The sequence below is a fragment of the Carlito syrichta genome, unplaced genomic scaffold (assembly GCF_000164805.1).
Source record: "Carlito syrichta isolate Samal-C Ts95f unplaced genomic scaffold, Tarsius_syrichta-2.0.1 Scaffold314834, whole genome shotgun sequence".
Lineage (NCBI taxonomy): Eukaryota > Metazoa > Chordata > Mammalia > Primates > Tarsiidae > Carlito > Carlito syrichta.
In genome coordinates this window covers 194,955-209,417 of record NW_007258930.1, presented here as the reverse complement: position 1 = coordinate 209,417, position 14,463 = coordinate 194,955, and the positions used below count along the sequence as shown (strand labels likewise).

The following is a 14,463-nucleotide window of genomic DNA, read 5'->3' as shown; positions in this document are numbered from 1 at the left end:
AATTGCTGCCAGTTGGCTATAGTCCTACAAATCAAGCAGGTGACATGTAGCAGCATAACAGTTTTCAGAAGACATAATGTCCATGATATGTATGTTTTATAAGAAAATGGATGTCTTCCTGCTAAAAATATAGAGTCCCAGAACTAGAACTGCAACATTAGTCAACTCCTAAGAAATCCTGTTTTGCGTAAATACATGTACACTATAATATGCATAAGTAAATGCTTTAGGGTCCCAGATTTGATATGATAATAAATTAGCAATCTAAATTTTTTAAAGATTCCACCTAGAAGTGTGGAGTGGGCAGATTAGGAGGGAGAAATCACCTCCCAGACCCATTCTGAACAATGCAGTGAGAAGCTATGCAGAGGCCTGCAAACATTCAGCTCTCAGCTTATTCTTTCACTGAACTATTTTATTTTTAATATTCATCATGCACTTTCACAAAAGTCAACATTATAAAGTTATACATCTTTGCAAAGTCTGGGAACAGTAGGGAAACGGGGAAATCCTATTTCAGAAAAATTAATTTTGCAATGCAAAAAATATTTTTCTAGATAATTCAAGTCTTTATGTTTACTTCAGTAAAGCCAAATCCAGTAAACTATTTTCAGCCAGGATTAGTCATAACTAAAAGACTGGACTGTTTTCCTTCAGAGACTGAATGTCTTTCCTGCCTGCAGTAGTCCGGTGTGTTCCAAACAGAGTAAATGGAATTGCCTTCAGTTGCGTGTCTCTTTTTCTGGCATTTTAAATGTAGAACTCCAGTGACAGAGTAAGGTTTTGCCACCTGGAACGTAATTATTCTTTTCACTCACATAACCTGGCATTCTTAAAATGTATGAGCCTCACGTTTTCCTCAAGAAAAATCACAATGTGGGGCATAATGTAATTACAAGAAAAGCAATTCCATTCCACCAAAATTTTTTAAACTCTCTCAAAAATAACTACTGAGCGTGAAAAAGTGCTTCTAATACTCGCATTACAGCCATCATCCATTTGATTTTCTTTTACATGAATCAGGCAATGTGGCCAATCTACAATCAGACATATACATGATCCAGATTCTTCATCATCATGACATACCATAGAAAGAAGGGACTCTGGTTGGGGAACTGCAGTCCAAAATAAGTTTCTTTTCAAATTGATTTATATATTCCACATATTTAGTGACTTGTACCATACTCAATATCCAAGGAGTACACAGAAATATCAGATTTTCACTCTAAAAGAAATATTTCTGTCCATCTTAACTAATATAAAACATATGTTCTTTTTCCAAGAGTTAAGTGAGCTGTCTGCGATTGTGCAAAGCCATCCTGTGATCCCAAGGGTGATGCCCTGTTTGTAAACCCCGAGGGTTTCTGTGAGGTGTGAAATTGTTGTGAAATCATTTAAGAATCATATTATTCAAAAATAGTAAATTTTGCCAAGAAACAGAGAGAGTTCCAGGATGGATGTTGTGAAAGGGGGAGGCGAGAGAGAAAGAGATATCACGCCCACTTCCCTCAACACCAAAGGCACATTCCCGTCTCCGTGGATTTTTCTCCTTTTCTCTCTCCACAGTTATTTCTTTTTAAAATTAGGTGAAATCCTGTGAGTATCTGCTCCTGTGGCATCCCCTGGGTGTTTTTATGCTGGCCATAAATCATTAACTAGGCTCTAAACCCTGGAAGGTATAGTGTGGAGGCATGTGGGTGCATGCGGCAACACTTTTTTACTAGCCAAGTAGCTAAGTGGTGAGTTCCTTTCCAAGTATTAGAACCACCTCCCCCTGCCCCAATTCTCTCTAGTTATTGGAGAAAAGGGGAGAGAATTGAATATTTACTTTGGAAAAGAGCTAAAGCTTGCTGATGGCGCCGTATGTTCTTCTGCCCCTCCACATCTATTCATATTAAGGAAACTCGTTTGTGCCTGGAGAGCATCTCCATTTCAAGATTTTAGGCCGTGTGGCAGATTGACCTCCTCTCCCAGGATGGCTCATGTATCTATTCAGATAAGAATCTAGAAACGGAGAGCCACTAATCAAGAAAGAAGCCTTCCCTTTCACCAAGTTAAAGATAAATTCCACGTCGCGGACATCTCCACCACACATCTAAACCCCGTAAAAGAAGAAAACGTGCCCTGACCCTTGGGCCAAGTTTGGAAAAACATGTGCAAGAAAAGCAAGCTGGGCCTTCAAGAGAGGTGACCCTGACCCCTTGGGCTTCAGAAACTCACCGTACACTTGTTGGGCTTCTCTCCGGAGTGGACTCTCATGTGGATCAGCAGTTTGTAGCGGGCGTTGAAGGGCTTGTACCTTCGAGGGCAACCAGCCCAGAAGCAAGTGAAGTCTTCCCCTTTGCGCTGGTCTATGTGGACCTTCTCGATGTGCCGCACGAGTTCCTCCTGCTGGTCATACAAGGCGCTGCAGTCGATCCAGCGGCAGCAGTGCTTGTCCCCGACGTCGTCCAGCTCCCCGTCGTCGTCCAGGGCGGCCTGGGACAGAGCCAGCGGCTGAGTGTGGGGCACCAGCTCCGGGTGGTGAAGGTGCGAGTGGGCGTGGTAGGGGGGTGGCGGGCCCTGGGGCAGTGGCAGAGGAGGGAGGGGGGGCGCGGAGGGCAGGTCCAGGGCGCCGCCTGGGAACTCCTCCAGGCGCTCTGTCTTGAGCAGGCCGGCCGGCTGGCCGTCGGGGCCCGGCAGGCCGTGCTGCACCACCATGTTGTTGACCGGGCCGGGCTGGAGGCCGCTGTGCTCCAGCTGCTGCATGCGCTCGTACTCCAGCGCGCCGTCCTCGCTGTAGGCCGGCAGGGCCAGGCCGCCGCTGGCCACCAGCACGCCTTTCTGGCCGCTGGACACTGGGCACTGCTGGGGGATGCAGCTGCCGCGCACCCCCAGGAAATGCCCATAGACCTCAGGCTGCGGCGACATGTTGGCTGGGGAAGCCCTGGACCCGTTGATGTAGGCGACCAAGGAGGTGGGCGACGTGCGGATGATCGTGTTGAAGTCTATCCCGATGCCATCGGACAGCGGGGACAAGGACAAGGCCCTCTTCTTAGAGCGGGCCGAGTGGGACTTGGTGGATGAGTGCCGAGGGCTTGGGTAAGGAGAGTGGCTATTTTCCATACTGAAAAGGTAGGATGGCAATGAGTTAGAGACACTACTGCTGGGCATGGATGTCCCGGGAGGAAGGCTAAGGAGGTCCCCTAAATCGATGCCATTCTGAGAGCTGTGACTGGAGGAAAGGGAAGGAAGAGTCCTGTAGCTGTGAGACCACTCTTGTTTCACGCTCAAGGCCGACTGACTTTCCGTCAGACTCAAAGTCGTGGACGCCAAAGACTCCCGCGAAATGAGGGACCTGTAACAGCCAGAAAGGAAGAAAAAAAAAGATAAACGTTTTAGCAGGATATGGATTGCTTAAGAGCTAAAAGAACATTGCATTGACAATCCCTTAAGTATTTCCCCTAATTACATTCTCTGCTAAACACACATTCTTGGGCTAAGATAAAAATCCAAGGCTTTTAGTTCCAGGTAAATAACATTCTACCAAGAAGAACAATAAAACCTAATGCTCACTGAAATAATATAACAAAAGATCTATTATAAATAATCTTAATATTTTAATAATAGTCCTTGCCTTAATTTTTTAAGTATCTTTTTTAATATAGGGAAAAAATTAGAAACCTGGGAAAATTATTGATATCTGTCACAGCAAACCAAATAAGCAAGTATTTGTTAAGCACCTACTGTGTGCAGCAAGCTATAATAGGCCTTGCAGGGAATACAAATCTAAACAGAGACTCAATCTTCAAGTAAAATCTTTTTGGGAAAGTAACAAATTCATGCTTGATTTGAAAAAAAGTAAATTCTCAATGTCAAAAGGTTATCCAAGGGACTTTAGTCATTTCATAATTCAGTTTCACTGATATTAAGGAATTGTTTTTTGTTTTTTTTTTTACAAGATAGCAACTCACAGTCTCAGTGCTTAGACACAACATCAAATCATCTCAGGAGTCAGGCGCAGTGGCTCACGTTTGTACCCCAGAACTTTGGGAGGTCAAGGTGGGAGGATTGCTTGAGCCCAGGAGTTTGAGACCAGCCTAAGCAACATTTGAGACCTCATCTCTATTACAAAAAATAATCAAAAAAATTAACCAGGAGTGGTGGCACATGCCTGTAGTCCCAGCTACTTTGGAGGCCGAGGTGGGAGGATCACCTGAGCCCAGGAAGTCAAGGCTGTGGTGAGCCGTGAGCGTGTGCCACTGCACTCCAGCCTGGGCAACAGAGTGAGATCCCTGACTTAAAAATAGAAAAGAAAAAATAAAATCATCCTAGGAAATGAAAAAAATATATAAAGCTCTAATACACAAGTGAGTAACACATTGATAACAAGTCATACTTGAAATTATGCACTGGATCTGTGCAGGGTTTAATCACACTTGTTAGTCAGGTTTTCTACAGGCTCTTGTCCTGAAATCAGAGCAGCTTTGGGCCAAGAGCAGATCATTTGCTTTCAGTAGTTCATTTTTACAATTCCTCTCCTGTTCTTCTTACCCTTTATAAAACATGTCCTATGTCTCACAATATATTATCTGCATGCCAAAATGGTTCATAATGTAGCCCTGGCCACTTTAAAATTCATTTTGCTTTACTGTGACATTGTTGCCTTAAAAATAAATGAGGAGAAAATCTATGTCCCTTGGATAGAAAATTTGTCACAAAGAGCCAAGACATAACACACTGTATTTCCCAACTCAGACATGGTGTATATCAGAAAATTCTGGCTTCTTTATATGTACCTGCATTGGTTTTCTATGAAGAGCTCTTCTCTGACAATACATGAATCACAAGAAAATGTTATAAAATGCATGTCTTCTCAAAATGAACACATTTATGATTTCCAGCTGTTAAACATCAATCTGTTGCAAAGGAACTGAGGGAAAAGAGCAGCATTTTTATCCCACCTGTTCCTTTTACTCCATTTCACAAAATGGAAGCCATGAACACCATTACCTACAAGCATGAGATATCAGTAAGAAAACATCTCAGCTCCAAAATACATAGTGTAGGGTGATAACACCATGATCAATGTGATGTTACCATCAAGTGAGGAAATGTTTACCGGTGACAAACATGGTAGGAATTTATATCCAGTTGCCCTTGACATAGGTATATTTTCTTGGTCCACATCCTTACATTCAGGCTGAAGTCCTCTTGCAAGCTCCAAAGTGGTTTCAGAACCATCTGTTTTTTAATTCCCCATGGACACTTTTCAATTATTTTCCCAGCACCCTGGCAGTATGAGGCTCTTCCTGCGGAGCTCAGCTCAAGGCTCCTGATGATTGGAAGTCAAGGGCCTTTTGGTCCCTTCCCCCAAGAGTTTCAGGAATTGCTTCTGGACCCAAACTAAGTCACTGGTTGTATCATATATAAGGCAGAGACAACAGACTTTGCTTTATGCTGAGTCTGAGAAAATTCACAGAACATAAAGAACCAGGGCTTTCCAGAGCTGCATGGCCGAGTGTACGTGAATGTAGGTAGGTGAATGAGTGTGGGTGGTGTATTTGCCTGTCACTGTCATATTGGATGGAGTACTTTCAATTTTTAAGCAGCGACTAGCAGAAAGTACTTTATCCACCCGTACACTTTGCTTATAAAATTATATTATTTAGTTTGAGGGCAATCTATAGTAATCTGTGTTCATTTGTTCCATTGTTAAGAAATGATTCTCATTTCTTTCGAATTATCCCTACCTATGGCTCAGTTCAAGTCGGGGCATAACCCCATACAAGCACATTCTGTCACTCCTTGGAAATCTGTTTTCTAAGATAGTTATCATATACTTTTCAGAAAGCAAATTCTATTTTCTATTCATTAAAACAATAATATGAACAGAGAACGAACTCTCTCTTCTATCCCAAACACCTAGTAAGAACAAAACTTCCCCAAATGGCCTTTGCCTAGCAGCCAGTCTCCCTCCTGGGCAATTACCCAGATCTTTTGATCTTTAAAAGTTCTAATCCATGAAATCTCTCCCCAGTACACTAGCTTCCAGTGAGAGTTCTCTTTCCAAAGAAGTTATATACCATCTATATCGTATCTTAAACTTAGTTAACTTCAGGCATATGTGGGTGTTATATTCTTCAATAATATTAAAAGCCTTTTAACAGACAGGATCATTTTTATCTCCCCAATACCTACAAGAATGTCAGATACATACCAAGGTACTCAAAAATTGTTGCTTAAGAAAGTGAATAAATAATGACTATAATGATAACTAAATATTATTTATAGCTTACAAAACATTTACCCGATATATAATCTCATTTGATATTGTCTGTTAGGTAAATAAACTGTTTTTTTTTTTAATAACTTGTATTTCACAAAAAATAAAACTGGTTCTATAAAATTCCTCCCAATAGCTGGGCTCGGAGGCTCAGCCTGTAATCCCGCGATATGGGAGGCTGAGGTGAGTGAATTGCCTGAGCCCGCAGGTTCAATACCCGCCTGGACAACTTGGCAAGACTTCATCTCTACAATAAATCAAAAATGAGCTGGGCACGTGCACCTGTAGTTCCAGCTACTTGGAAGGCTGAAGTGGAAGGATCGCCGGAGCCCAGCAGGTCGAGGTTGTGGTGGCCGGGAGTAGCCACTGCACTCCAGTCTGGGTGATGGAGTGAGACTCCAACTCAAAAAAAAAAAATTCCTCCTAATGACACACACACACACACACACACACACACACACACACACACACACACACACACAAAGGACCAAAGTCCTTAAAGAAATATAAGGTAAGCCATGTTCCACAGGCAGTTATGTAACTGTATCACACACATTCCCTGTTGTCTTCCTCATACTGTATCTCACAGGTAGTCTTCCATGCTCTCCTTGATTGAAAGACCTGGTATTATAGGCTTAAATTCACACAAGCTACCATGAGCATCCAAATGTTCTGTTCTTTCTGTAACAACATGTTGAAGGAGTGTGAAAGTTTCCAAAGGATTCTCACTTGTAGCCCTTGCTGCTACACTGGACCCGTGGGAAAGAAAGTGACAGAGGTATATCACCCTAGGAAAGCAAACTCCATTTCTATGTGTTCACCTTATCCTAAGGATATTGTTTCTGATGACTGATTAACTTGGAGTTATGTATAAAAGAAAAAGAGACAGATGAGAAACAAAATAAAACTAATATTTTTTTTTTTAAATCTCAGAAACCATCAGCAAAGAAGGATAGGATGGTTGATAAAGCAAGAACTCTAACATTCCTGGGGCTGTAAGAGGCATAATGTCCAAGTTGGATTGCTTGGTTCAATGCCAAGCTCTAAAGAAGTTCTAACTTACATAACACATGGAATTCCTCAAACTGATGCTCAAGAAAATATATATATTTCACATACATATAGATCATGGGAAAGAAGAGCAGTGCTAGTCTATCTTTAAATTCTTGTCTATGTACTTCAGCAAATTCCCCAAAAGAATTAGCACTGTATCTGAAGACAGGATGGCTTTATAAAATATTAGAATTTGCAGAGAGCCCAGAGTCCATTCTCAGTCATCTTAGCCTTCTCTGGTCTTTGTAAACACACTCCAAATGAAAATGAAGCCATCTTCAAGAATTTCTGGCTTAGGAAATAAACAGCTAAATGTGGTGTCTTTTGGATCTGAAATGACATTATTCGGTGATAGTTGCACTTTGTGACTGACAAGCTAAGTGATGCTGAGCAAAGCACTTAGACTTTTTCTGTCTTGAGTCCATCGTGTCTTAAACAGCAGTAAGACTTGCAGGCAATTTATTAGTATTCAGTCATAAAATGCAGAATCTCAATACATGTGAAAACACCAGAAAAGCTAAATATACACAAACCCATGCAAGTAGTATCCAATCTTTTCTACTGCCCAACGTTTGCCAGATTGGTATAATATGAAGCCACTGTGTAAGGTTATCATATTGGCATCTCAACCTGGTCAGTTTAGGGGAAATATACACAATGCCTAATTGAGAATGGCTCCTTTATCTTCAAGATGCTAAGGTATCATATGCAGTTATCATTAAGGGAGGGGTAGTCAGAAATGGGTAGGATATTAATCAAGGCAAATATACAGCATTAGGCAAAATTCTCTTCATTGAAATAAACAACTCAAAAAGGTTAAGGAAGAAGTGATTTTTTTAAAAGATGAGCACCTCCCCCCCAAAATACCTAAAGGAGATCAAAAGAAAAACCTCAAACCATAAGAACCTTAGAAAATGCAGGACACACCCTTATGGAAATTGGTCCTGGCATTCAATTCCTGAACAAAACCCAAAACGCACGCACCATAAGAGATAAGATAGACAAGTGGGACCTCATTAAACCGACAAGCTTCTGTAAAGCCAGAGAAACCATCAAGAGAGTAGGGAGACAGCCCACAGACTGGGAAAAAGTATTTGCCAACTCCATGTCTGACAAATGCCTAACATCTTGGATCTACAAGGAACTCAAACGTGCTGAAAAGAAAAAAAAACAAACAACCCCATTACAAAGCGGGCAAAAGATATGAACAGACACTTCACAAAAGAAGACACATGAGCGGCCAACAGACACATGAAGAAATGTTCAACCTCACTAATCATCAAAGAGATGCAAATTAAAACTACACTGAGTTACCACCTAACTCCAGTCAGAATGGCCATTATCAATAACTCAAAAAATAACAGATGCTGGAGAGGATGTGGTGAAAAGGGAACACTTCTACACTGTTGGTGGGAGTGTAAACTAGTGCAACCTCTGTGGAAAGTAGTGTGGCAATTCCTAAAAGCTCTAAATACCGACCTCCCATATGACTCCGCAATCCCCCTACTGGGAATATACCCTGAAGAACTGAAATCACTCTATGAAAAAGATACCTGTACACACATGTTTATCGCAGCGTTGTTCACAATAGCAAGAACCTGGAACCAACCATGCTGTCCATCAAAAGAGGACTGGATTAAAAAAAGGTGGTACATATAACGATGGAATACTACACAGTCATAAAAAAGAACAAAATCATGAATTTCGCAGCAACCTGGATGGAACTAGAGTGTATAATACTGAGTGATTCTCACAGAAACAAAGATCTGATTATTACATGTTCTCACTCATAAGTGGACCTTGAACATCTATCGTAATACTATAAGAAAAGGATCAACAGTGGTGGAAATCTATGGTGGGGTGACAAGGAGGGCAAGGGTGGTGGGATTAATGGTAATCAATATCTATCTGGGGACGGGAGGGACACCCCTTATCAACAGGGGTGCCTGAACAATGCATATTTGTATACCTAACCCTTAACTGTACCCCACAAATTTAAAATAAAAAATATGCTTAAAAATAAATAAAAAAATAAAAGATGAGCACCTCCCCCAAAAAATACCTAAAGGAGATCAAAAGAAAAAATAGAGCCAATAAATCTATGGAAATTATTCAACACTATCAATAAATAAGAAATGCAAATTAAGATAAAATAATATTTTATACATCAGACTGGCAAAAGTTATAAAACTAATAATACCTAGTAATGGATAAGGTCTGAGAAAACAAGCACTTTCTTAGACTTACAGAGTTTATAAATGGCCAGATCTGTTCTGCAGAAAAATTTGAGAATATGTGTAAAATGCCTCAAAACTGTGTACTTTTTTTAATCCAATAAGTTTTACTTTTAAGAATTTATTCTAATAATTCAAGCTGTACAGCAAAGGATTTACAGGGTTGATCCAATAAAGCATTATTTATAATATCAAAATAAAGAGAAACAGCTAAATGCCCAGTAATAAAAGACTGATAAAGCAATTACAGTTCTATTTATATACTTTATAAAATGAAATCTTGGGCAGGAAAAAGTCATTGCATGATGCTGAAGACTTTTATGACAAAAGTTTATAATATATTAACTGCAAAAAGATAATTATAAAACTATGTAGATTATTAGATCAATTTAGTAGAAAGGAAAGCCTAAGCTTATGATATATGTGGTTGCATATAATTGGAAGGATATATATCAAAATTCCACCCATGGTTGTCTCTGGACAATAGAATTCAGAATGACAGTCATTTTACTGCCTGGCACTTTTCCATATTTTCCATGTTCCCTACAATTAATAAGAATTACGTAATCAGAAAAAAAAAAATAAATTCCACAGCTTTTCATAGGGTAGTATCTCTCTGACTAGACCGTTCAGGCCCCTTCCCACCTTCATCTACCTGCAGCATGCCCCAGTGAATAAAACACTAAACTGATTTCTCTCTGCATCTTTTCTTGTCTCTAGACAGTAAATGTCTTCAAGTTGAACTGTTGTCTCTTATTCTTCCTCTCCTCTGATGAAACACACAAACCAATTTAAGGATCACAAATAAATGCAACCTTTCTAAATTGCCAAAAGTATGTTCCATACTTTACCAAGCCAATTCTCAACTCTTGTTCTTTTGCTCCTGCTGTGAAAAAGAAAAATTCCCATAGAAGGACTCTAAGAATACCTAGTCAAAAACACTTGTCAGAGCACTGTTATAGGGGGTTGTCTTTTAAGGATATAAAATTATGCTAAGGAATCAAATATGCCAGAAAACACTGAGATAATGACCCCTCTCTGGCCGACCCATGAAAGAGACTGCATAAGGTACATGGCTTGAGCAGTCTGTGCCCTGCCTACCGTCAGTCTCTCCATTAATTATGACTTCTGCCTTCAAGGCATGGGCTGGACTTGCCACAGACAGGAAACTGAAGGCTTCCCAATGACACCCACCCCGTGAGCACAGTTAATTTTACATGCAGCACTCAGCAAGTCTGAAGAGTCCCTTAAGGCATAATCATCAATGGGAAAATGACAGCAGCTTCCCATCACAAAAAGTCTCAGGTGAAAAACAAGTTTCTACCTCATGAAAAAAATTGGCATAAATAAATGATTCAGAAACTATGATTTCAGAGTCTCAAATAGCAGCTAGGAGGACAGCACAGAGATACAAGAGGGAAAAATAGGGGTGGGAGGAAAAGAAGGAGGATGGAAAGGAAAAAGAAATAGGATCCCAGAAATGCAAAGCATCTTAGTAGGTTACAGCACCCCCAGAAAAGGGGAAGCAGATGCCCAGAGAATAAAATTCCTTTGCAAGACCATAGATGTGGCAGAACCAGAACTGAGAGGCTTCGGGTTATGTTTTTCCAAGAAGATAACTTCCAAAAGATAGAATAACTTATTTCAAACATAGAAATTGACCTCAAACGTTACATATGATTTTGGTCTTATGCCCCCTCCAGTCTAATATCAACCTTAAGAGAAATAAAAATTTGTCTGAGGAGGTGATTTTCCTTTCTATTCAATTCTCTCCCATGGAGATAGATGCATGGCATTTATGTTACCTACTTATTCTGGCACCTAATCAGACATTGTGTTGAAATGTTATATAACTCATACATGAAAGTATATCTTCCCAGACACATCATAAAATTCTCAAAATTTATGATTTCTATCTTTACTCTCTCTACTGTCTCCCTAAACTTCAACTATTATATTATGTAGACAGTAAATACTTAATAAATATTTTAGTGGATGGGTGGATGGACAGACACACAAAACAGATTATAAAGCAGCCTGGAAATTCTGCAACATATACACAAAAAACCTGGCAGGTAATATAGATGTGCGTGGAACATCTGAATTTTCTGGGCCATGGTGTGACTTGCTTCATCAGAAATTGACAAATTTATACACTGGGCTTCAATCACTGAGGTGCAAAAATCTCAAATTTGGTGTTCATTTCACTCACACCACAAGACAGCAGGTATTAAACCATTTCCCAATTAAGATGATATTATGTCACAGAATTCGTTTTTAGACACATTCCCCTACAAAGCTCAAATTGAAAGAGTTACTTGAGTATATAAGTGTGTGAGTGAAAGAGAGAGAGAGTGTGTGTGTGTGTGTGTGTGTGTGTGTGTGTGTGTGTGTGTGTGTGTGTGTGGGTGTGGGTGGGGTGTGTGTGTGTGTTCAGGAAGAGAAGGGAAAACACTTGTGGGGTATGATTATACCATAAAGAAAGGGAAAAAAAAGTTAACTTGAGACCTGGTATCTGAAGGAGGTATATTCAGGTTGGCTGCATTCATTGCCCTCTGTAAGCTAGGACTGATCTGGTTGCATGCTGTAGAGACCTGGCTTGCTGGAGGTGAAATGGGTCCCAGTCGTTGAACCATCATGGGACTGCTGGTGACCACTAGATTGTTGCAGCTGCCTTTTCCAATGGACTTGCACTGAGGCCCAAAGCCAAGAGCCCCTAAAAACAAATGAATCAGGTTAGCTTTCATGTCCCCTTACATCAGAAATCAGTAAATACAGACATGTGCACGCTTATATCAGGACTCATCTGTAGAGATAGTCCTTGGGTCATTTATTTATTTATTTAGTATTGGTGATACCCAAAAGCTATCTCTAATTCCAATGAAAAAGCCATAATACTACAATAGAAACCCTTCTATAATCACCACTCATTATCAAATGTGCTTGAATTTTTCTCCTTTGTTGTAGAAGTGTCCAGTTACATTTATAATCATATTTTATAATATCTTATCTAAAGGGTTAAGGTGGTAGATAGATGGGATTACCTGTATCAAATCGAGTTTTATCCTAGAATAGCTAATATCTTAAATCATCCAGCAAGGAAAATTGACACTGCTGAAAAAAACCTGTTTAGCTGGTTTAATTAATTCCAAATCTGAACCTCCAAAGAACGTCTTTAAAAAGACATAGTCTGCCTGTGTCTCTCCACTCTTGATTTTTTCCTCTTCATCCCAACACATATACCATTGAACATATACCCAATTTTTTTTAAAAAACCATGGTGAGAGAATAGTAAACAAAACACTCACTTGAAAAACAGTGTGGTAAACAAATTGGACATAGGGTTTTCATTTTCATTGATAATAATCTTCTAATGGACTAAAATTTAATATGTACCCAAAGGGGAAAGAAACAAAAAAAAGGAACCCACAAGAATTTGTGTCATTATGGAAAAGTGAAAAGCAAAGTCTGAGAAAGCCAAACACTGCCATGACTAATTTATAAAAAATAATAATAATATCTGAATCATTCTAGACATTCTTTTTATATGGATGCATTTTTTCAAACATCTTTTTCCAACTACCTGGTCAAGACTCAGTAACTGTACACTCTGTTCCCATTTCTAGCAAACAAAAATAAACATGATCTCAGTTTTTAACAAATTGGGCTTTAAAATTCTCACTAAATTTTCCATCTTTTTCATTGATATGTTTGGGATCAAAGTAGAAGGAGAAGTGTCACTGTAACTTTCCTTGGCCCTGGGGGGTACAATTTTCTATTCTGTTTTTTCAAAAAATAAATTAACAGTCAAAAAGCATCTTTACTCATCATCTTTTGTCACATTTTTCTTCCTAGAGCATACAAAACCAAAGGACAAACAAGACTTGGAGCAATCACCATGTTCCCATCAATGCAGACAAATTTCAAAAATACTGGAAGAGTCACAGCATTGTTATCTGATAGGAACTCTGGTTTAGTCCAGCGATCTGGGAAACTAAAATCCAAGTGTTAATTGACTTGCCCAAGGTCACACTGTGATTTGATGACAGAGCAGAAATTGATTCTACTAGAGTGTGTTTCATGACATCTGTGAGCTTAAGTTTTTGTTCTGGTATGCTTAGGTTCTTCCTTGGATGTTTTCCAAGATTGCTAGCTCCAATGGAAATTTCTCTGATTTTATGGAAATTTCTCTGATTTTATTTCCCAGATACACAAACAAGAACCTCCCCACTACCCCACCCACTGAAGCTTATATCTGACCCATCTTCTTGTGCTTTGAAGATCAGTTGTAGATATTTTGTTTTCGTAACTCATAAAGTATTGCCTCATCAGGGCTTCATCTTGACACCAAGAGTTGTGAGTATATTTTTATGTAATGCATCATAAGTTTAATATTTTTACAAAACCCAATCAGTTATATGCATTAGCTTTTCAAACTCTCTTTTTTACCTTTGAAAAAGGCAATGTGATGATTCATAGCCTAGTCCAGTATATGAGATACCTGAATTCTCTCCACATGTTCCATTGCTACCAGCCATTACTATTAAAAGCAACATCAGATGTCAAGTATGCTGTCAAATTGAATGTCATATAGTTATCTAGGGAACTCAATCATTTCATGCCTGTTTCCTTTTCAATAAAAAGGTATTAATGTCTATCTATCCCCAAAACAAAGACATAGCAGCTGGAATAGCACCCAAGAAGTACTACTTGATGGCAAAGCATATCTATACCTTATTTCACCACATCTAAAATGCCATATATTATAAAATGTACCATTATTTCGTGTACCAGCAAGAACAGGAACTTCCAGTCAAACTAGTGCATGGTGTCCAGAGATGTTGTAACAAAAAATATGTATACCTTAGAATCGACAAGCACCAATATGATCGCAGAAACATGTTTTAACCC

General features: G+C 39.5%; 1 protein-coding gene across 2 annotated transcripts in view; it reads right to left on the bottom strand.

Annotated features, from left to right (window-relative positions):
* GLIS3 (GLIS family zinc finger 3) overlaps positions 1–14,463 on the bottom strand; it is a 471,312-nt gene that overhangs the window by 303,527 nt on the left and 153,322 nt on the right. For both annotated transcript variants that reach the window (XM_008072048.2, XM_008072049.1), the window contains 2 exons: positions 12,061–12,268; positions 2,221–3,337 (listed from right to left, as the gene is read on the bottom strand). In XM_008072048.2, the coding sequence (XP_008070239.1) occupies positions 2,221–3,337; positions 12,061–12,268 (1,325 nt within the window). The remainder of the gene's footprint in view (positions 1–2,220; positions 3,338–12,060; positions 12,269–14,463) is intronic.